This window comes from Siniperca chuatsi, linkage group LG21 (genome assembly GCF_020085105.1).
Source record: "Siniperca chuatsi isolate FFG_IHB_CAS linkage group LG21, ASM2008510v1, whole genome shotgun sequence".
NCBI classification, from domain to species: domain Eukaryota; kingdom Metazoa; phylum Chordata; class Actinopteri; order Centrarchiformes; family Sinipercidae; genus Siniperca; species Siniperca chuatsi.
This window is the reverse complement of record NC_058062.1, coordinates 15955454-15979971: the sequence shown is the minus strand read 5'-3', so window position 1 is coordinate 15979971 and position 24518 is coordinate 15955454. Positions and strand designations below refer to the sequence as shown.

Below are 24518 nucleotides of genomic sequence, written 5' to 3'. Positions count from 1 at the left end.
CTTAAGCATTCAGAAAAAACTGTAACTCAAAGCACCACTGTGACTGTAGTAGGAGAGCCGCCTGCATGGCTGTAGACTCTATCTTGTAAACATTTCTCTTGCATTCATGTGCTGTTTTTTATCCTCTTGACAGGTGTTGATGGTCAGACTCTGACAGAATCTGAACCAGTGGTTAAAAGGCCTGGAGAATCTCACAGATTGACCTGTACAGCCTCTGGATTCATGTTCAGCAGCTACTATATGAGCTGGGTCAGACAGGCTCCTGGAAAAGGACTGGAGTGGATCGCTTTCATAAGCACAGCTAGTACTCCTATCTATTACTCCCAGTCAGTCCAGGGTAGATTCACCATCTCCAGAGACGACTCCAGCAGTAAACTCTATCTACAGATGAACAGTCTGAAGACCGAGGACACAGCAGTGTATTACTGTGCCAGAGAGACACAGCGAGAGACAATAATAGGAGAGTCATACAAAAACTACTTCCTCTATTTACCACCACCACTGGGAACATTCACTTTCTTCAGTATCACTTTTTTTTGCAATTCTGCTGATTCTCCGTATTAGTCTGATGAATCTATCCACATGTCTTACATGTATGACGATTTCCTTTTGGTAACATTTGAAAACAAAAAGCTGCCTTACTCTCCTCTCCATTACTCAACACCATAGATGAAATCTTTTCCTCATGGAGGTGGAAAGTTTATTACCACCAGTCACATGATTAGACGTCCCTCTTGGACACAAGGGGTGCTGGAAGTCTGGACATTTCTGCAGAAGATTCTCAGCAATGGAATAGCAATTGTAAAAAAAAAAATATTATGATACAATGTGTATCACCATCATCATCACCATCTTTTGTCAATTTTCTGCTCTCAATGATAAGCGATATGTTGAAAGTAATGAAAGCAGAATATTAGTGAACAATTAAGCTGATTCACCATTTAACACTGAAGCAAAACATTCCACTCAGATAATTGACAAACTTCAGTCCAACATGAACGAGATACATTTTTAAAAGTTGATTATGTAAAAAAAACAGTCCATCCATCCATCCATCTTCTTCCGCTTATCCGGGGCCGGGTCGCGGGGGCAGCAGTCTAAGCAGGGACTCCCAGACTTCCTTCGCCCCAGACACTTCCTCCAGCTCCTCCGGGGGGATCCCGAGGCGTTCCCAGGCCAGCCGAGAGACATAGTCCCTCCAGCGTGTCCTGGGTCTTCCCGGGCCGCCTCCCGGTGGGACATGCCCAGAACACCTCCCGAGGAGGCGTCCAGGAGGCATCCGGATCAGATGCCCTAGCCACCTCAGCTGGCTCCTCTCGACGTGGAGGAGCAGCGGCTCTACTCGAGCTCCCCGTGTGACTGAGCTCCTCACCCTATCTCTAAGGGAGCGCCCAGCCACTCGGCGGAGGAAGCCCATTTCGGCCGCTTGTATCCGCGATCTTGTCCTTTCGGTCACTACCCAAAGCTCATGACCATAGGTGAGGACAGGAGCGTAGATTGACCGGTAAATCGAGAGCTTTGTCTTTCGACTCAGCTCCTTCTTTACCACAACGGTCCGATACAGCGCCCGCATCACTGCAGACGCTGCACCGATCCGCCTGTCAATCTCACGCTCCATCCGTCCCTCACTCGTGAACAAGACCCGAGATACTTAAACTCCTCCACTTGGGGCAAGGACTCCCCACCCACGCGAAGAGAGCAAACCACCTTTTTCCGGTCAAGAACCATGGCCTCAGATTTGGAAGAGCTGATTCTCATCCCAGCTGCTTCACACTCGGCTGCAAACCGTCCCAGTGCATGCTGCAGGTCCTGGTTTGAAGAAGCCATCAGAACGACATCATCTGCAAACAGCAGAGATGAGATCCTGTGGTTCCCAAACCGGACACCCTCCGGCCCCTGACTGCGCCTAGAAATTCTGTCCATATAAATTATGAACAGAACCGGTGACAAAGGGCAGCCCTGGCGGAGTCCAACATGCACCGGGAACAGGTCTGACTTACTGCCGGCAATGCGAACACAGCTCCTGCTCGGTTATACAGGGACCGGACAGCCCTTAGCAAAGGGCCCCGGACCCCATACTCCCAGAGCACTCCTCACAAAGCGCCCGGGGCACACGGTCGAATCGCCTTCTCCAGATCCACAAAGCACATGTGGACTGGTTGGGCAAACTCCCATGAACCCTCGAGCACCCGATGGAGAGTATAGAGCTGGTCCAGTGTTCCACGACCGGGGACGAAAACCACTCTGCTCCTCCTGGATCCGAGGTTCGACTATCGGACGAATTCTCCTCTCCAGTACCCTGGAATAGACCTTACCGGGAGGCTGAGAAGTGTGATCCCTCTGTGATTGGAACACACCCTCCGGTCCCCTTCTTATACAGAGGACCACCACCCCGGTCTGCCAGTCCAGAGGCACCGTCCCAGACCGCCACGCGATGTTGCAGAGACGTGTCAGCCAAGACAGTCCCACAACATCCAGAGACTTAAGATACTCAGGACGGATCTCATCCACCCCGGAGCCTTGCCACCAAGGAGCTTGCCAACAACCTCAGTGACTTCGGCCAGGGTGATGGATGAGTCCGCCTCCGGGTCCCCAGCCTCCGCTTCCTCTTCGGAAGACGTGACAGCGGGATTGAGGAGATCCTCAAAGTATTCCTTCCACCGTCCGACAACATCCCCAGTCGAGGTCAACAGCTCTCCACCCGCACCGTACAAGGTGTTGGTGAAGCACTGCTTCCCCCTCCTGAGCCGTCGGACGGTTTGCCAGAATTTCTTTGAGGCCGACCGATAGTCCTCCTCCATGGCCTCCGAACCTCTCCCAGTCCTGAGTTTTTGCCTCTGTGACCGCACGGGCTGCAGCACGCTTAGCCTGCCGGTACCTGTCAGCTGCCTCGGGAGTCCCACGAGCCAACAAGGCCCGATAGGACTCCTTCTTCAGCCTGACGGCATCCCTTACTTCCGGCGCCCACCACCGTGTTCGGGGATTGCCGCCGCGACAGGCACCAGAGACCTTGCGACCACAGCTACGAGCCGCGCATGATCGACAATGGAGGTGGAAAACATGGTCCACTCGGACTCAATGTCCCCAACCTCCCGGGATCTGGGAGAAGCTCTCCCGGAGGTGTGAGTTGTAGACCCTGCTGACAGAGGGCTCCGCCAGACGTTCCCAGCAGACCCTCCACGATACGCTTGGGCCTGCCAAGTCTGTCCGGCTTCCTCCCCGCCAGCGGATCCAACTCACCACCAGGTGGTGATCGGTTGACAGCTCCGCCTCTCTCTTCACCCGAGTGTCCAAGACACGCGGCGGAGGTCAGATGATACGACAACAAAGTCGATCATCGACCTCCGGCCTAGGGGTGTCCTGGTGCCACGTGCACTGATGGACACCCTTGTGCTTGAACATGGTGTTAGTTATGGACAAACTGTAACTCAGCACAGAAGTCCAACAACTGAACACCGCTCGGGTTCAGATCAGGGGGCCGTTCCTTCCGATTACCCCTCTCCAGGTGTCACTGTCGTTGCCCACGTGGGCGTTGAAGTCCCCAGTAGAACAACGGAGTCCCGGGTGGTGCACTGTCTAGTACCCCTCCCAGGGACTCCAAGAAGGCCTGGTACTCTGCACTGCTGTTCGGCCCATAGGCCGCCACAACAGTGAGAGACCTGTCCCCACCCGGAGGCGGAGGGACGCGACCCTCTCGCTCACCGGGTAAACTCCAACACGTGACGGCTGAGCTGTGGGGCTATGAGCAGGCCCACACCAGCCCGCCCCGCCTCCCCGCCCGGCAACGCCAGAGAAATAAAAAAAACAGTAAAATCTGTAAATTATGTGGAATCTAAAGTGAGTCATAATATTAGAGTGTCGGGCACCCACCCCAAAAATAATGTTGCAGAATTTCTCTGCAGTGACCCTACCAGGGGCATACAGAAACATTTTCTGGTCTTTTCTCATCCTCACTGGGCTGTAAAAAAAAACAGACCCTGCACTGTCTCACATGATTCATGTCCTCAGGTCAAGTCATTCAAAATGATACAACACACAGACATTTGAGCACCACTGATGTGTGACTGGCTTTAAAGTTACATTTCATGAGAAAATAACTCTGAAACAGACTCATATTGCTCTATAATACAAACCAGCTGAAGAGTAAGAACATTTCACTCTTTCCATCACAGACTGTAGTTTGATTCAAACCATTTCTGAGAGAAGACAGCAGTGATCTATAAAGTGGAGGAGAAGTGGAGTGATGACAGCATATTCAAGTTTAACAGATACAAACAAAGTGAATCTACTTGAATCCTACATATATTGTGTCTGGAGAAAATACTTTATAAAAAGAGGTTTTTTTCATGTTTGAAGAAAGTATAATAAAATAGTAATCAAATAATCATTTTCTCCTTCTCATTTCAGAGAAATGTCTAGAAAAGATGTGGAGAGAATATTAACAGTTTGTTACAAACAGGTAATAAAGTTATCTGTATCTGAATATAAAGAAAATTTAGCTACATCTCTCCATGGGCAGGAAGAAAGCTGTGCCTTCATACAATTTTTATTTTTTTTTTATTTTGCCATAATAACAACAATATAACAAACCAAAACAACAAACTATAAATCACACTGCATGACATTTGATTAAGACTGTTTATTATTTTTGACACAACCACAGAGAGTTGAAGGTCAAATGTGTTGATTATTACAAAAAGTAACTTATAAATGCATGAACTATGATAGTTTACATCTAAAGGATTTAGTTATTTGCATTTTGTCCCACAGGTTTCAGTTCCTGAGCAGCTGTTTTCCTCTTGAGGCTCCAAGTTTCTCTGTATGTCTGTGTCTTCAAACTGCCACAATCTGAATACTGAAACCTTTAAAAGTCAAAAAAAACTCCAGGCCTTCAACCAGCGGCAGCAAACTCAAGTATTCATTTAGATTATCTTGCTTTCACTTCTCTCGTGTTTGCAGTAAGAAAATAAAATAAAAACAAACAATAAATCTTACACTTAAAATAATGACACTTTTTTCATGGTTTTAGAATCTCTGAATTTTACTGTTTTAAATCTTAACAATACGAAAAAAGTCAACATAAGTGCAGCCATTATGTAACTTACTAGGTCAAATTTTAGAAGAACAAATCTGCTGGATCCTTTAACGAAAGCATACAAAAGAAGATAATCACATTTTTCTAAATTTCCTCAGGAGTTCTTTGCAGTCGTGGAGGTACAGATGTCTTAAATCACTGTTTGCTAGTTGTCAGATTGTTTAAATGCTGTTTGATTTGTGTCATGCTGCGTTCATGCCCTTGAATTTGACTTTAAAAGCAGAATGTGATGTAGGAGGAGCTTAATGTAAACAAATTCTCACAGGGATCCAGTTTTCATCATATTTATAGAAGATTCATGGATTTGAAAACAGAAGCACGCTGTGAACATGGCTTACAGAAAGCTAACACTCTTGGTGGTTGCTCTGTTTGTTTTGACTGGTGCTGAAGGTCAGACCATAACGGAGTCTGAACCGGCAGTTAGAAAACCTGGAGAATCCCACAGACTCGCCTGCACAACATCTGGATTTAGCTTTGGAAGCTCAGTTTGGAACTGGATCAGACAGGCTCCTGGAAAAGGACTGGAGTGGATTGCGCTTATACACACAGCTAGTACTCCTATCTATTACTCCCACTCAGTTCAGGGCAGATTCACCATCTCCAGAGACGACTCCAGCAGTAAAGTCTATCTACAGATGAACAGTCTGAAGACCGAGGACACAGCAGTGTATTACTGTGCCCGAAGAGACACAGCGAGAGACAATAATAGGAGAGTCATACAAAAACTACTTCCTCTATTTACCACCACCACTGGGGACATTAAATTTGCCTGTATTTGTATTGCAATGCTGATATATGTTTATGTGTTTTTATTATCCACTAATATAAGATACATTTTAAGGACATTAAAAGAAAGCCAAATCCTCCACTAGCACTCATCAAATTGACCTCAAAAATACATTTAGGTGTAAAAAAAAAAACAATTTATAGTAAAAACAGAAATGCATTATTTGAACTAGTTAACATTTTTTTATGGCAGGACTTGAGATAGTTGTGAAATTGTTGTAATTCATAAGCTATACATACACACATATATATATATTACACAAGATGGTGTGCTTTAACGTCATTATTGGTACGACAGTGATGCGGTCAGGACAGAGGCTCACCAACAAAATAAAAGACACACTAAACACGTATTTATATTGTGGGGCAATTCAATCTCAAAATAAGTAAATAAGAGTTTTTCCGTTTCCCTGGAAACACATGGGGTCTGACTAATAACTGGAAAACAATCATCTATGTCAGTAGAATCCTATGTAATGAAACCTAATTTACTACTACAGCAAGTAGGTCGACCCTTAGTAACGACCTAGCAACAGAGACGATTTCTAGTGTCTGTTGAGTCAGCCAGCCAACTTGAGCTAATGCTATCTAGAGATCGTGGGATTTCCCAAACTGAATAAATACCACACATAGGCTATAAAAACAAAACTGCCTTGCTTGCCCAATCTTGTTGTAACTAAGATATCTGTATTTTTCTGTCTGTAGTGTTTACAAACAGGATTGGCATTATATGACATCATGAGCAGAATGCCAGATAATGCCATGAAATCACTTTTCATATGTTCTTACATAACAGCATTGATCCTGTCCATATAGGCCTATGTACACTACATAGAGACAGATCGAATTCACCAAATAAAATAAAATCTTATTTCTCTTGCTATGTAAGTTACAGACCTTTTGAAAAAAAAAGTTAATGAAAGTAGCATTTCACTTCGAGTCATATTCAAAGACTGAAGCGCTGAATAGGCTTTCTAAAAAGGAAGATTGTCAGAGTTACTGTAGGGGTGGAAAAAATATGAATGCCTGACATTTTAATTTTAAATATTGTAAAGATCAAAAACATTTCATTTCTTTTGAGAGGTGTTGGTTATATACTGAATGATTATACAAATAACGTAGTAAGATCAAAGTGGGATTGCTGGATTGATTGAGGTATTTTGTTTTTGTCCACCACCACATGTCTCCTTTCTGATACAAATTCTTTTCCAAACACTCCTGAGCTTGTTGAAACAGGAACAAATGAAGAGGCATTGTAAAAAGGTTCCAACAGTTGAAAAAAAAAAAAAGGCATAGACAGATATAAATTTAATTGCATGGACGGACAGAATTTTCAGGCATTAATATAAGTAAATTATTTTAGCAGTTGAAAATAAAAAGCACATAGTATTGTAGCAAGTGAGACCATGTTAACTGATGCTGTAAAAACACATGGAATTCCATGTGAAATTTATCTTGGATATGTATATGAAATATATAAAATGTATTATACAAATATGTTAGCCCCTCCCTTGCAAAATCCCAATGCAAATCCAGAGTTTTCAGAGGGTATACTTCTGCCCTGCTCAGTGTGAAGCAGCTGAGTTGACATCTTTAGTCTCAAGATGATGCACAAACTGTCTGTTCTGCTGACAGCGCTCTGTCTGCCCTGTAAGTTGCTTCATGCTGCAATACCGATCAAAAAATGCAATGTTTTGGCTTTTATTCTTGTTCTCACTCATCTCTTTTTACTTCTGGTTCTTTGGCAGGTTTGAATGGCCAGGCTCTGGAGTCCATTCCCTCCACTTCAGTGTTGAAAAAGCCTCAAGAAGCCCTCAGTCTTTCTTGCAGGGGAACTGGATTTGATTTTAGTCAGTATGGAATGCACTGGATCAGACAGCCTGCAGGAAAAGCACTGGAGTGGATGGGGCTTATTTACTATGATGCAAGTAAAACAATATATGCAAGCAGTGTGCAAGGGCGTATAGAAATCAGCAGGGATAATAGCAACAGCATGGTGTATCTGAGACTCTCCAACCTAAAGCCAGAAGACTCTGCTGTGTATTACTGTGCTAGAAACACACACTGTTTATTGTAAGCGGAGAAGCTTTACAAAAACCTCAAACAACTTATTTTTACAATCACCAACAGAGGGCAGCAAGAGATCTGAAATCTAAATCAGCTGAGGTTGTGGTTCCTGACTTCCTCTTTTTTATTTTTTTTTTTTTTTTTTTACCAACGTATGCTTTTCTACCAAGATTTACTGGTTAATAATATTTCTGTTATTTTGTAAGGCTGGTGTGAAGCATTTTCTGTTGTAGCCTATTTCAACTATGAAAAGACATTATAGTTGCTGAAATAAATTGCAAAAACGACACAAATTAAACACAAAATGAATGAAAAAAACAGGTGTTAAAGATATAAAGACATAAAAAATAGGCCTCATCCAGGAGGGAGAAAACAGTTAAATCTATGCTTTTAGGGCACGCTTAATTAAGGAAGACCAAGACCATTTTATCCCTTATCCATTTAATCTTAAAAAAGCTTTTGTTTGACAGTTTCGGACTGGTTGCTGTGAGTATAATTCCAGTATCACTAACCCTAACATCCACAGGTGTAAAATATAAAAAGCTGATTTAACATCATCCCTGACAGTCGATCAAGGTCAGATTCCAGCCATCACCTGCCAGGTCTCTTGTTTTATTAGAAACTTAGTTCAAAGAACCTGCAGTAAAGACAGCAGGACTGAGACAAGTAAGATGAAGTTAATTACACAAATTATAGATGGTAACTCTGAATGCCTGACAGTAAAGGTGGCTATTTTTAGTAATTCATGTATCACCAGATTAGAGTAATTATATAAACTATAATACAATATAAATACAATATAATAATACAATTCTGAGATTACTTGTGAAAGGACAGTCCATCCTTCTTTTATAGCCTGTCAGTGTCCTTCTCTATGCACAGTGAACTTCCTCACAGTCTGCCATAAAGACTTGATATCATGCTCTCAGTGACAGCAAGAAGAGAAGCTCCCATCAGATCACCTTCGATACCAACCTTGTTCTCTGTATCTCTGCTGCTGCTGCTGGATCCTGTGAGTCTCACTGAGGCAGAGACACTGACAGTATGATCACAGCACACTCACTGTTCAACATTATTACACTGATTCAATATTCAACATGTTTTCCTCCACAGGTGTGAAGTGTGAACAGCTGACACAGCCAGCCTCTGTGACTGTGCAGCCAGGTCAACATCTGACCATCACCTGTCAGGTCTCTTATTCTGTTAGCAGCTACTGGACAGCTTGGATCAGACAGCCTGCAGGGAAAGGACTGGAGTGGATTGGAAGTGATGGAAAAGTGAAAGGAATACCACATGGCTGAATATAATAAGGCAACAATAATATTAAATATACAGTGGAGGCATTTTCCAAAAAGTGTCTTCTCTGTCTGACTCACAATATTCATGTGAATTAATGACAGCATTATTTCAGCTCAGAACTGCCTTTTAAAAAGCTCTTCATCTAACAAGAAATGAAACAAATAATGGAATTACTTTGTGTTAACTTTTCTGAAATTACCTTCAAAGTTTGTCTGACATGCAATTTATTTACATAAATCTATTATTTAAATATAATCAATCAGATGACATAAATTATGCTTAAATTATTGTAGTGAAATGTTGATAAACAAGTTATTCAATTTCAGCACGTGAGAACATTTGTAAATGTACAAATTCAGATGGACACTTCCTGGTCAGTAAACATTACTTCTAGTTTCATCAAACAAGAAGTGAGATTCAAGTCCAATCCGGTTCTCTCGTCTCTGTGAGGAGGAGTCAATGCAAAACTCAGATGTCTTCCACCTCTACTTATCTGACTCTGGATTCACATTAAGCAGCTACCATATGAGCTGGGTCAGACAGGCTCCTGGAAAAGGACTGGAGTGGGTTTCCTGGATTGAATATGATAATGACAGAAAATTCTACTCTCAGTCAGTCCAAGGCCGGTTTACCATCTCCAGAGACGACAGCAGACAGCAGCTGTATCTGCAGATGAACAGTCTGAAGACTGAAGATTCTGCTGTTTATTATTGTGCTTGAGACTCACAGTGACTGGAGTTGGTTGAGCAGCTGTACAAAATCCTACAGGACTCATCAGAGCCCCTCACACATCTTCAGTTCAGGTAGTTGTAAGAAAAGATCTAATTTCTTCACACCCCGTTTGGAACCAATGATATTTTAATTGGGTTTCCTGATTAAGGATCATTTCTAAACATCCATCCATCCATTTTCTACCGCTTGGTCCCGTTAGGGGTCGCGGGTGACTGGAGCCTATCCCAGTGACTTTGGCCCGGAGAGAACCCACGGTAACACGGGGAGGACATGCAGACTCCACTCCACTTGGTCTGGTCCGGGAATCGAACCCACGAACCCACGATCTCCTTATTGGGAGGCAGGAGCTTTAGCCGCTCTGCCACCGTGCACCCCATTCTAAACATATATTTATATTTTATAAATGTACAAATTGTGTCACTAAATCAACACATGTCTCCTTTTCAGCAACAGATCTTCAGAGCTTCATAAAATCCATTCCCCAAAGATGACACTCACTAAACTTTTAACAGCACTTGCACTGTTAAATGGTTTTGCTAAATATCTAACCTGCATTCACAAGTCTGAACACTGATGATAAGCTTTAGTTTGCATACAGTGACATGAGAGCTACTTCTTTTTTTCTTTCATTCTGCAGTCCTACCTGCAGGGACTGCACATGTTGTGGGGTTTCAAACTCATACAGATGTCTTAACTGTCTTGTATGTACTCAACAACAGCAGATGTGTCCTGTATATTTGACCGGCATGTCAGTGGATACTTAGCATCCCTAGTTTTCCATTAATGTAGTTTTCTTCTTACCTAAAGAAACCAGTTTTTTATTTTTATTTATATGGATTTCAATATCTGAGCAGCTCTCTAGAGGCTGCAAGTTTCTCTGTTTGTTTTTGTGGCTTCAAATATCTTCAAACACTGAAACCATTAAAGGTCTTTAATGTAAAACTCCAAACCTCAAACCAGCTGCAGAAACCTCTTATTATTTACATCCATTCACATGCACATGCCATGTTTTTGTGTGTATTGCCCAGAAAAGATGGGTAAACATTTGTCCTGTTTCTATGCATCGCGGTAGAAAATAACATCTGACAAAGCTAAATTAAACAAGAGCTCTATCTCTTCACAAATACACAAATAGGACTTCCCTTTTGTAATTTAGTCAAGGTTAAAAAAGTTTTAAACTTTGACACCATGAGTTAAAGATTGATACTCTACTTATGGAAATGTATCTGTGTCACATGTTCCTTTTTCATACCTGGAGAGGAGGTCTATGCAAACTCTTCCTCTCATAAACACACCATCAGCAACTTGTGGCAGAACACTGAGACAGTACAAATGATTGATTGATCACAGAGTGAACTTGGCTGCATCAGAAGATCATTAGAAAGGTGAAATGTCCACAATCAAAAATATCTTCAAAACACTGGTGGATGGTGTAACATGATGAGATGACAATAAAGCGATTTTCAAGCACATTGTTGAGCTGGGTAGTGGTTGTGAAAATGCAATAGTCAATTGTCACTTCCTCGTTCGGTAACTTCATTCCTTAGCAGTTCTACCAGAGACATTTGATTATACAGCATCTTTGGTTCTACCAATGCACCAAAGCTCCTGTGCCAGCGGTGTAAACAACACCAACTCTTTTCAGAGCTTACACTTCAATTGAAAGTACCTTTCAGTAAACTTTAGGTCACATACAAATTTACAAGCCATTTGTACGTTCCATCCCTGAAGTGCTTGAACTTCAACTTGATTTGTTCACTTTCTTCATTCATCAAACATTTTCTTTATATGAACATGCTCCTGATCAATGCATTTCGTGTTTCAGCTTTTCCAGTTCAATCTTGTTCAGTCCCCTTCTTTTCAGGCAACACATTTCAGCTCTCAGGTCTTTAGGCCCAGGCTTTTTTGTTCCAAAGGATTTAGCAATGCAGTTCATCTGTCTGATATTAATACAAAGCATTTCTTCTATCAGCCTTTACAGGCAATTCACTTCAACTTCCAGCTTTTCTAGCAATGTATTTCAGCTCTTAGCTTCTCTGGGTAATGCAGTTCAGCTTCCCCATTCTGCCAGTTTTATAGCTTCCAGGTTTTCAGCAGAGCGGTGCAATGCATTTGGGCTTCAAGGTTTTTCAGGCAATTAATTTAATTTAATGTTACGTGGATATATTATTTCACATTCACTGAAACAGACCGGTCACCTGTCATCCCATCACTGTCAACACAGTGAGTAAATTAATTATGAAACATGATGTCCGCCATAGCAACAGGGTAAACCCCACCCCCCTTTTTTTTTTAGCTCAGGAGCTCTCTCAGGTCCTTAGTAAAAGTTGCTCTCAGCAGCTTTCTGAATCGCTCTTCAGTCTCCTGATGACATGAAACAGGGATCCGCTCCACATAAACAGATTAAACATCCTGCACCAACAAAGGTCTCTTGGTCTCTTGATAAACCTGCTGATATGCGGGTGTGGTGTACTACTTACTGTGTCGTCCTATGTGTACTTGAAGGTACCAGAGGAACCCGCCTGCAGCAGCACCTTACACTGCATCATGCTCACCCATTCCCATCTACATAACTGATGTTACTGACTGACACATTCCACATTTGTAGTTATTGTTTAAATTTCTTTAATGTAATCACATTTTTGTAATGTAGTCTAATTACTGCTACTTAATCTAACTACTGTAATGTGATCTTAATACCTTTATAATCAGATAACTTTTGTCATTTGTAATAACTTCTAATAAGTTCTACTATTGCATACTTTCAGCTACAAACGTTAAACAAAGCACAAGACTTTGAACTACTAAACTTGTAGTCAGCTTTTTACAGTTTACATCATTTTGAGTTTTTGAATTACCACAGTTTGAGTTTTATGCTTTTTTCAGTCCTTTTCTGAGTTTCTAATGGGTGTGCACTGCGCTGCTTAGAGTGTGTCTCATGACCTGTGATGTCACCCACTAATCCTCTTCTGCTGTTCTGCTTTTCCAAAATGTCTTTGTTTTATTTTTATTATTATTTTTTTACATGACATTCGCACGTAAAATGACACGCTGTCTCTGGGCAGTAAATGTCAGTAGAGACTAAATGGCGTGAAATGACACGCGAAAAGCAAAAGAGGCATTGTGATAACACGTGAAATTACTTAAGACATTGGCATGTTATTCATACGCCATTTGGTGATACCAGGCCTGGCGGAGATCTGCACTCTACTGAGTGCACTCTTCTAGTTACTTTTGTACTTTTATTTAAATTAAATCTTGAATGTAGGACGTCGACTTGTATTTTTACAGGGCGGTATTGCTACTTTTACTTAGGTCAAAGTTATGCGTACTTTCTCTACCACTATATGCTTCTACTTCACTACATTTGAGTGGAAATACTGTAGTTTTTACTTCACTACATTTATTGGCAGCTATAGTAACTTCACAGATTAAAGCTGATCATACAAAAATTTATATTTGTATACATACAGAACATAAAGTTACCTTATAAGATATGATGCATTGTTTAAGATGAAAATGCCCAACACTATATAAAGTAGGTAGAACCAGCTGCAACAATACTACTTAAAAGTTAATGCATAAATGCCAATAATCATATGTATAATAATATATACTTCTGAAAGGGACCAGTCTGCATTTTGAATACTTTTACTTTTGATACTTTAACTACATTTTGCTTATAATACAACTTCAGTCAATTGTTGAGTGCAGGACTACTTATATTTGAGTATTTTTACATTGTACTATTGCTACTTTTTCTCAAGTAAATGATCTGAGTACTTCTTCCACCACTGGTGTAACCAAGTGGCAAACCATACTTCTTGACAAGTATAAAAAAATTGTAATCTGAATACTTTTATAATACTTTTTTTTTTTTAAAGGAATCTGTATTTGAGCTACTTTGGTAATCTGATTACTTTGTAATGTGATTACTTTGTAATCTAACTAATTTTGTAATCGGATTACTTTCTTATTCAGATTACTTATTTTTATCAGTGTGTATGGTGCAATGGAACACATGACATGAGAGAAGTGAGTTTGTTGAAACAGGTGAACTGTGCCTGATTTATTCAATATGCCTAACCGTCCTGGGGGGGGGAAATAATAATTATTGTGTTCAGATTAAAACAAATGTAGGCTCCGGTAATCCTGCACATTGCTGGCCAGCAGGAAGGCGGTGGCACAGGAGCCCTGCAGAGAGAAGCTCTCTTTGAGGAGGTGGAGCCTGGAATGTGTTTCTAAATGCAGAGACAATCCCTCCGGGTTTCGCTACAGTCATGAGGAGTGTGGTGTACAGGTCATTACGGTTCCCTTCGGTCCGGCGCACAGCATTCCAATCAACACCACGCCTGTCAGGAGAGTCCCAATCAATATGTTGAGCTTGATTTGAGTTACTATTTTCAAGTTTGTTAAATGCAGACATTATGTTCAGAATACTCACTTGCTGGTGAGGATGGCAGGGAACATAGCTTGATGAGCCTCGCTAAGTTGTGATAAAATAGCGGGATCACACGCAAGCCACCGACCCACTGTACCACCTTCTCAGCTCCTGGCTGCCTTTGTACAATGTCCGCAGCACAGGACCTCAGTGAGCACTGTGTACCAGCTGGACACATCACAGATGTGACGTACCTAAAGTACACATGGGGAAAAAAAATCTAAGCAAATAAAGACCAATAGCAGCGTAGCCTATGTCTTTCTGTGCTCTTTTTTTCTTGCATGTTTACGTACATATTAATAAATATTCATCTGTGAGGTTCTGGTGGGTAAAACCACATGTGGTCTGATTCCATCACCCGTCACCTCTTATACAGACCAGTGTCGTCCTTGTAGATTTGAACAGGGGTGAACAGCCCTCTTTCTGTGTCCTCTTTGAGCCATGAAATGTCAGCAGATGGGATGCCACTGGGGTTTTCCCACAGACGCACCCAACCCTCTAGCTCCACCTGCAACACACATAACACACACCCAAAACATTTCGTTATTATATACATAATGTTAAGACAGAACACCAGTTTAAAAAATATGTAAACCAAATTGTTCTCATTTACAGTGTTTGCATATGATGTGAATATCACTTACAGGGGAGTCACTCAGAGGTGCTTCCATGGGATAATCATGACCCTTGGTTGTGGACGGGGACTCTGTGGGCTGGCTTGTGGACACAGGCTGCTTGGGGTGGACAGCGGGCTCGGGCTGCTTGGTCTTGTCTGTGGGTCGGAAACCCCGGCACTGGGAATCCAGAGACTGACTGCTAGTCTGACTGCGAGAATTTACCAAATAAAGTAGTTTTGTATTATACATTATTTAAAAAAAAAAAAAAGGTTTGATATCTATTAACTCTGTATCTCACTTACCTTCCACAGTCTGGCTTGCAGCTACCAGTTCAGCGTCATCACCTGGCCATGATGAAGGACCACACTTGGAGGTGCTTGCCTGCGGTTGCTGGACAACAAATGTAATGTAACTATCTGGGTTTCATGACGTAGCGGTTTTAAATGACCAAAAGCAAACAAACACATTTAGCCAAAGTGCTCAAAATATTAGTAATTTGAACAATTTTCATTTACTATGCTATTCTGCTCTTCCTGTTCCATAACAAATACATGATCAAATGAACACTTACTTGCTCCTTGTCATAAATATATTTCTTGAACCTCTTCATCTGCACACTTGTGATGTGGGTCACTGGTGTGTGCAATCAACCCCTCACAGAACTGTATGCCTTCTGTATTGTCACCCTCTGCTCATCACTGAATTGCTCTGGCCTGTCCTTTTGGGTGTGGTACTGGCTGTAGAGTTCCCACATCTCCTGAAAGGTGTAAACCTCAGACCCTCTCTGACAGTAGATACACCTGTCGATGTTGGCCTCAAGGAGACTGGAGACTTGTGGGAAGCTCTCTGCATATTCTGTGAGGTAGTATTTCACCCACTGGTTCACCATCTCTCCCTTTCTATGTCGGTTTGTCACCTCTGATCTGTGCTTGTCAAGTACACTGGAATCATATACATCAACTTAGTACCGTCATCATTAATATCACTGCAGTTGTGATAATGATAACTTACAGATAACTTTGGAGGCAAAAAACATACTGAGAGAAACCACTGTAGCTGTTATATTCTCCTGTCTTGGATGATATAGGCCATGGTATTTTGGGCTAGTGGGTGTATTTTGACAGCAGGGAAAAATGGTAAAAAATGAATGGTGCAAAACCTCAGAAATACAGTCTCCCTGACCTCTGAAACACTGAATATGAGTTAATTACCTATTTATTAATGAGTGATGGGTTGTTTTTGGAACGTATAGGTCAAGGTAAACTTTATTATCCCAGATAACAGGGGTGGTCAAGGTGCAGAAGTAGGCTTAACGTTACAGTATAGAGAGTAATAACATAGCAATATTGTCTTCCAAAAAAGGAAAATTATTCCACTCAAAATAACTTACATAACATATTTCGGGAGTATATGACTGGAGTATATGACTGCCCCCCCCCCAAACTGGGATTGCAAAGGTTGACAATGACAAACATTTGTTTTATATCTAAATATATATACATATATATAATGATAATAATTCTGAGTGGTATAATTTACACTTATTATAATAAATTATTAGTAAGATGCTATACCATCATCAGGGCAGCATGTTTAATGTAACCTACAGTAAATCCGTTCATGTCGGGTGCAGTCTTAGACCCGGTCCATACTGTCGCGTGAACAGTATGGGTAACACAAGATAGAATGGATGTGATAATAGAACTCGAGTAGGCAGAGCAGATTCTACTGTACGTTCTCACCAACAGCAGGTCCGTCGATTGTTCTGAGAGGCGCTAACAGTTACCTTAGCATAAAGTTAGACTAACCTTACCTGTCAACAGAACTCTCAGCTAGCTAACGTTAATGTGCAACTATCCAATCATGGTCATATCTGTATAAATGAAAGGTGTATAGTGTATATAGTTTTTATTATTTCTTATTTATCACTCTTTTCCCTCTTTTTTTGACTCTTGAGCTGCTAACCTTAATGTTAGCGAATTTCGCTGGTGGGGATCAATAAAGTTTATCTTATCTTACCAACGTTAACACAACGTTCAGCCTTACCGAATGACCAAAAGACAACTGGGCAGTATAAACTTTGAATGTTATAAAGAATGTATTATTTCAGTATTACCAAAAACACTGTAGGTTACTGCGGCGGCAGGTCATTCACTCCGGTGACAGGTCCCTGCTGTTGCTGCCACACATATTGACTTCTGATTGGTAGTCTTCAGTCGACTCCTACGATCCAATTGGGAGTCTACAGTCAGACTCTAGACCAATAAGAACGTGTAACTGTCTACGGTCAATGTAGACTTTGACTGTGGACTCGACTTCTCCTGCGGGCAGGAGAGGGCACTGCAGGTGATGTTAAGGGAGGATTCAAGGCGAAGAGAAGAATGGTGTGGTTATTAATGTTAAAAGCAGTACAGCATACAATGTTCCTGTAGAGTAATGTTTTGAAAAGATGTAAACCTATTTTCAGTTTCATGCAGTGGGATCCATGTACAAATGTTCCTGCAATTTATATATTTTTTACATTTTGAAAATATGTAGTAGCCTGTTTACAGTAAAATGCCTTGTTTCCAGGGATTCAATATCTTACTACATGTCCTCCCGTTCCTAAAATACTCACAACACAGGCAGCATTTAAAGTACATCTATCTTCCCTTTTCAAATCTGCAAACTCTTCCTTCTTTAAAAACACACCAACAGCAACTGTCATATCATCTGAGGCAGAACAACTGACTTTGATCAGAAATCACTGAACTGCAGAGTTTACTATAGAATGGAAAATAGAATTGCCTGAAGTTTATTATTTGTAGTTGTTCTTCATGGTAAATCAATTCTGCAATTATAAAGTACAAATATTTTGCTTAATGTTTAATATTTTCAAGTTTGATGGATGATGATCAGCATTTCTTTGCTTACAGGACTTTGGAATGAGATCATGCAGTAGTGACAAACTTTGCACAGACACAAGTCAGTAAAGTCAAGGTCTGACATTTTAGGGAACTTAAACATAAGAAAAACACATTTTAAAGTGGAGGGGATCTTTAAGGATTCACCTGTGAGTTACATTTACTTGAAATAGAAATGAGTTGCAGTCCCCTCTTTAAAACTCTAGAGGGCAGACAAGGACTGACTGCGTTTTTAATACTGATCCCAGTAATGGCCTTACATGGAACATGCATGGATGTAATGGCAGTAAGGAAACCACTAACACACTTACAATTAATATTTCCATCCGTCCTCAGAGTGTCAGTGATGGTTTCCTCACCCTGTCAACACAAATGCAATTTAGGTAAAATGGCTACTATAACTTTTTCAAGTGCTCATGTGTGCTCACGTGTTTGTCTGTACATGTGTTTCGACCTGTTTTGTTCAGTGTGCGCTGAGAAAAGCTCCACCCTGTGACCATGAAAAAGACAAGCGGTTTGGAAGATTGACTGAATCCTGATACGACTCCTCACTTCTGGCCATAAAATGGCTGAAAGATTCATCACAATACTCAGTTCAGTTGAGCTGTGTGCCATTAATTCATGTAAGAAATGGATCATATGTTGCTTATACTGTTACAAGCTGTGTGCTCGGAATCAGGCACCAAATGCTGGATCCACCCAGTTTTCAGTTTATTTTGTGTGTCTCATCCAACCAGCCCTGAAACCTCAATTTAAAAACACATATAATAAGCAAATATTCGGCAGAACACTCCTGTAATTAATATCTTAATATAATCAACAAAAATACCTTCTGAGTAAATAGATCAAATCCCTTCAGTTGATAAATATCAATTTTACTCTTCTTATTTTTCAGCACTGTGAGGTGGAGCCAATGCAAATCTTGATCTCTTCCATCTTTATTTATCTCACTGCAAACTGAGGAAGAGAGACCAAACCACTGACCAGACATGCAACACATTTTCAGAATGACTTTAGCTACATGTTTAATGTTTCTGATGATCATCCATTTCTGGTGAACACACACTTCTGCTTCTTTTTCTATGTCAAGGTTTCTGATTGGCTCTGCTCTGATCAGACTGCTTTTCTCCCCAGGTGTTTGCAGTCAGACTCTGGCCAAGTCTGAAGCAGTGGTGAAGCGGCATGGAGAATCCCACAAACTGACCTGTACTTATGCAGGAATATCAGATGATGATGCTGCTATCAGCTGGATCAGACAAGCTGAAGGAAAAGAACTGGAGTGGGTTGCCCACATTTCTGCTCCCAGTGAAAGCACTAAAGCTTATTCCACGTCAGTCCAGAATCACTTCACCATTTCCAGAGACAACAACATGGACCAGGTGTATCTGCAGGTGAACAGCCTGACGACTGAAGACTCTGCTGTTTATTATTGTGCTCGAAAGCCACAGTGACACAGGAAGCCACAGAGCTGTACACAAACCACTGCAGATGTGACTGTGACAGTCACTGATAAAAAGTGTTGTAAAACCACTTTATACAAGCTGTTTTTAAAACACCCCCTAATTCAGAATATCTGATGCATTTCCCCACACTATGCTTCTCTCACAGCTTGTCCTAAACTGAAACAAAGAGTGGAGTTTACACACCATCAGGTTGATCATCTCCTGTTATGAGGCTGAGCAGCACTTGATCTGTAAGAACAATAACAAAGAATTATCTTAGTCTTTCTTGACCCCTCATATCTGCTGATGGCTGCCAAAAAGACCATATTACACAAAGCTCCAATCAAATTTAAACATTCATCATTGCTTTCATATTTCAGTTTGTATTTATCAATTTTATGACAACATTAATTAGTTAGCAGCTAACATAGCGGTCCTATAAGCTGACTCAGTCAAGAATGGGCAGCAGAACGGGCAACGGAACCGGGATCAGCAGACTCCCAGTGAACACAGCCAGACCGGGACCGACAGAGGCCAGTTTGACGACAGGGAATACAATTACAATACGAGATGATTTACAGCGGCTCAACCAGGATGGAAGAGGACTGAAAGGGGGGTCGTGCATCAGAGAGGCAGCGACAGCGCGTAGAGCCAGAATATATGTTTCACATCTAACGCGGTGGATTAAAGATTTAATTCCACCAAACCAGAGTTGGGGATTGTTGGAACAGTTTAAAGACTAACCAAGAAGATTTTGGTGAGTTTTATTTTGTTTCTCTCGAGTTTGAATGAAGTGTGTTTTACGATGAGTTAACAAGGCGATTAAGCTGCTCTTAGTTCGTTGAAAGAGAAAAATGTGAATTCAGAAGGTGACGGTTGTATTTTTCTGTTTAATAAGGAAAATAGGTGTAAGAATATTTCCTTTGATGACATTTTGTGAGTTTATTTTTTTATTTATTAGACTAAAAAAGCTAAGAGAGCTTGTGTAATGTAGCAAACTCGCTGCTGGCACACATCTCCCAGCTAGAACTACCTGAGCTGTACTGTCGGACTATCGCCTCTTGAGGCACAAGTGGTATTACAACACAGGACGGGCCGGGGCTAGCAGGTTAGCATGCTAATTTCAGTAGATATCTCTGCAACACAATACACTGACATCATTGACATAACGTCAGAACTGTTACTTCTTCACATTCTGTTGATGAGGTTAGTTCATTTTGTGAATGTTTTAAAATAAAATTCTGGCCAAATCTTATTGCCCCTTAAATGTCATTCGCTATATTATTGATTGTTTGTTTTCATTTCAATGTGTTCAAGTCCTTCGGCTGCCGCCCAGATCTCTCTGCACCGGCGACCAGATCTCCGGACACAGAAACTGGCTCTAGGGACATGGAATGTCACTTCGCTGGGGGGGAAGGAGCCTGAGCTTGTGCGGGAGGTTGAGCGTTACCGGCTAGATATAGTCGGCCTCGCCTCCACGCACAGCCTGGGCTCTGGAACCCGTCTCCTCGAGAGGGGCTGGGCGCTCCATTTCTCTGGCGTTGCCTGCGGGGGAGGCGGCGGGCTGGTGTGGGCCTGCTCATAGCCCCACAGCTCAGCCGTCACGTGTTGGAGTTTACCCGGTGAGCGAGAGGGTCGCGTCCCTCCGCCTTCGGGTGGGGACAGGTCTCTCACTGTTGTGGCGGCCTATGGGCGAGCGGCAGTGCAGAGTACCAGGCCTTCTTGGGGTCCCTGGGAGGGGTACTAGACAGTGCACCGCCGGGGACTCCGTTGTTCTACTGGGGACTTCAGCGCCCACGTGAGCAGCGACAGTGCCACCTGGAGAGGGTAATCGGAAGGAACGGCCCCTGATCTGAACCCAAGTGGTGTTCAGTTGTTGGACTTCTGTGCTAGTTGCAGTTTGTCCATAACTAACACCATGTTCAAGCACAAGGGTGTCCATCAGTGCACGTGGCACCAGGACACCCTAGGCGGGAGGTCGATGATCGACTTTGTTGTCGTATCATCTGACCTCCGGCGGCGTGTCTTGGACACTCGGGTGAAGAGGGGCGGAGCTGTCAACCGATCACCACCTGGTGGTGAGTTGGATCCGCTGGCAGGAGAGGAAGCCGGACAGACTTGGCAGGCCCAAGCGTATCGTGAGAGGGTCTGCTGGGAGCGTCTGGCGGAGCCCGCTGTCAGCAGGGTCTACAACTCACACCTCCGGGAGAGCTTCTCCCAGATCCCGGGAGGCTGGGGACATTGAGTCCGAGTGGACCATGTTTTCCACCTCCATTGTCGATGGCGGCTCGTAGCTGTGGTCGCAAGGTTTCTGGTGCCTGTCGCGGCGGCAATCCCGAACCCGGTGGTGGGCGCCGGAAGTAAGGGATGCCGTCAGGCTGAAGAAGGAGTCCTATCGGGCCTTGTTGGCTCGTGGGACTCCCGAGGCAGCTGACAGGTACCGGCAGGCTAAGCGTGCTGCAGCCCGTGCGGTCACAGAGGCAAAAACTCAGGATTGGGAGAGGTTCGAGAGGCCATGGAGGAGGACTATCGGTCGGCCTCAAAGAAATTCTGGCAAACCGTCCGACGGCTCAGGAGGGGAAGCAGTGCTTCACCAACACCGTGTACGGTGCGGGTGGAGAGCTGTTGACCTCGACTGGGGATGTTGTCGGACGGTGGAAGGAATACTTTGAGGATCTCCTCAATCCCGCTGTCACGTCTTCCGAAGAGAAGCGGAGGCTGGGGACCCGGAGGCGGACTCATCCATCACCCTGGCCGAAGTCACTGAGGTTGTTGGCAAGCTCCTTGGTGGCAAGGCTTCAGGGGTGGATGAGATCCGTCCTGAGTATCTTAAGTCTCTGGATGTTGTGGGACTGTCTTGGCTGACACGTCTCTGCAACATCGCGTGGCGGTCTGGGACAGCGCCTCTGGACTGGCAGACCGGGGTGGTGGTCCCTCTGTATAAGAAGGGGACCGGAGGGTGTGTTCCAATCACAGAGGATCACACTTCTCAGCCTCCCGGTAAGGTCTACTCCAGGGTACTGGAGAGGAGAATTCGTCCGATAGTCGAACCTCGGATTCAGGAGGAGCAGAGTGGTTTCGTCCCGGTCGTGGAACACTGGACCAGCTCTATACTCTCCATCGGGTGCTCGAGGGTTCATGGGAGTTGCCCAACCAGTCCACATGTGCTTTGTGGATCTGGAGAAGGCATTCGACCGTGTGCCCGGGCGCTTTGTGGGGAGTGCTCTGGGAGTATGGGGTCCGGGGCCCTTTGCTAAGGGCTGTCCGGTCCCTGTATAACCGGAACAGGAGCTGTGTTCGCATTGCCGGCAGTAAGTCAGACCTGTTCCCGGTGCATGTTGGACTCCGCCAGGGCTGCCCTTTGTCACCGGTTCTGTTCATAATTTATATGGACAGAATTTCTAGGCGCAGTCAGGGGCCGGAGGGTGTCGGTTTGGGAACCACAGGATCTCATCTCTGCTGTTTGCAGATGATGTCGTTCTGATGGCTTCTTCAAACCAGGACCTGCAGCATGCACTGGGGACGGTTTGCAGCCGAGTGTGAAGCAGCTGGGATGAGAATCAGCTCTTCCAAATCTGAGGCCATGGTTCTTGACCGGAAAAAGGTGGTTTGCTCTCTTCGGGTAGGTGGGAGTCCTTGCCTCAAGTGGAGGAGTTCAAGTATCTCGGGGTCTTGTTCACGAGTGAGGGACGGATGGGCGTGAGATTGACAGGCGGATCGGTACAGCGTCTGCAGTGATGCGGGCGCTGTATCGGACCGTTGTGGTGAAGAAGGAGCTGAGTCGAAAGACAAAGCTCTCGATTTACCCGGTCAATCACGCTCCTGCCCTCACCTATGGTCATGAGCTCTGGGTAGTGACCGAAAGGACAAGATCGCGGATACAAGCGGCGAAATGGGCTTCCTCCGCCCGAGTGGCTGGGCGCTCCCTTAGAGATAGGGTGAGGAGCTCAGTCACACGGGGAGCTCGAGTAGAGCCGCTGCTCCTCCACGTCGAGAGGAGCCAGCTGAGGTGGCTAGGGCATCTGATCCGGATGCCTCCTGGGCGCCTCCCTCGGGAGGTGTTCTGGGCATGTCCCACCGAGGCGGCCCGGGAAGACCCAGGACACGCTGGAGGGACTATGTCTCTCGGCTGGCCTGGGAGCGCCTCGGGATCCCCGGAGGAGCTGGAGGAAGTGTCTGGAGCGAAGGAAGTCTGGGAGTCCCTGCTTAGACTGCTGCCCCCGCGACCCGGCCCCGGATAAGCGGAAGAAAATGGATGGAAATGGATGGATGGATGTGTTCAAGTCCCTCAACACGCTGAGCGTTTAAAAGCTTAGTATTTCTTAAATATCTTTAAAAAACAATTAAAACTACTTTAAAATGAGAATGTTCTTGTATTTTTTTTTAAACCAATATAGGCTTTTTTAAAGATTATGATGCTACAGTTTTTTCCAACATTATGGTCTGAACAAAGGATGGTAACCACCATTTAGTGGGCTGGTGTTGTATCAATATATTAAAAGTAAATCATTTATATATGTATATATGAGTAATTATTAATTTCAATTCTTCAGATTAAAATATATACATAAACCATGTCATGGTATATTAATGACAGATAATGACAGATTATAAATTAAACAATAATAAACTGATTATAAAATAAGTATAATGTAAATTCACCAACTTAAAACCTTAAATATAGTTTTGTTGTTTGGAATTTAAGTTTTGTTTTATTCTCCCTGCTGACAACACAGGTCCCCTGACTCTCCAGTGCAGGAAACAGTGTGTGGTTTTTGTATTAGGGTTTTTCACTGTGATGGGCTGGGGGACACGGTGATATAGATCCATACAAAAACCTAAGAGCAGTAATCTGACACTCTCCCTTTCTTGTGATGGAAAAAAAGGACAGGACAAAATATTTCTCATTGGAATATGAGGTAACTACTGTGTTTATCATTTTTAATAAGCAGCTTTGTAGTTAAAAGTCAGTTAATTAGTAGTTTAAAGTCACAGTTAGTGCAGAGATGTAAATGTCATCTTCCAGTAAATCTTTACTCAAAGAACTGATTAAGAATCAACACAAAACGTGTGCTCACAGGACAACACCAAGATATAAAACTGACCAGGATTTCTGTGTATTTCATACACTTAATG

General features: G+C 43.2%; 3 protein-coding genes, 2 long non-coding RNA genes and 1 gene segment (V, D, J or C); 3 read left to right on the top strand and 3 right to left on the bottom strand.

The window, feature by feature from the left end:
* The window catches only part of LOC122868479, a 253183-nt gene that overhangs the window by 15039 nt on the left and 213626 nt on the right, over window positions 1-24518 (top strand). The window contains 1 exon segment of the mRNA XM_044180515.1: window positions 134-438. Coding sequence (XP_044036450.1) covers window positions 134-438 — 305 coding nt within the window.
* LOC122868505 overlaps window positions 1-24518 on the top strand; it is a 249715-nt gene that overhangs the window by 27140 nt on the left and 198057 nt on the right.
* LOC122868482 overlaps window positions 1-24518 on the bottom strand; it is a gene marked incomplete at its 5' end in the record, with an annotated part of 296170 nt that overhangs the window by 97480 nt on the left and 174172 nt on the right.
* The window catches only part of LOC122868508 (immunoglobulin mu heavy chain-like), a 193920-nt gene that overhangs the window by 90136 nt on the left and 79266 nt on the right, over window positions 1-24518 (bottom strand).
* Window positions 14441-17316, bottom strand: LOC122868513. 2 transcript variants are annotated; one of them, XR_006376129.1, is made up of 5 exons: window positions 17154-17316; window positions 15340-15978; window positions 15065-15245; window positions 14714-14928; window positions 14441-14614 (listed from the first exon to the last, which is right to left on the bottom strand). It is a non-coding gene; the product is annotated as an uncharacterized LOC122868513 (long non-coding RNA). The 2 variants fall into 2 exon arrangements; XR_006376128.1 differs by lacking the exon at window positions 17154-17316 and having other exon boundaries at window positions 15340-16073.
* Window positions 19978-24455, top strand: LOC122868517. Its single transcript, XR_006376133.1, has 3 exons — window positions 19978-20139; window positions 20344-20490; window positions 24119-24455. It is a non-coding gene; the product is annotated as an uncharacterized LOC122868517 (long non-coding RNA).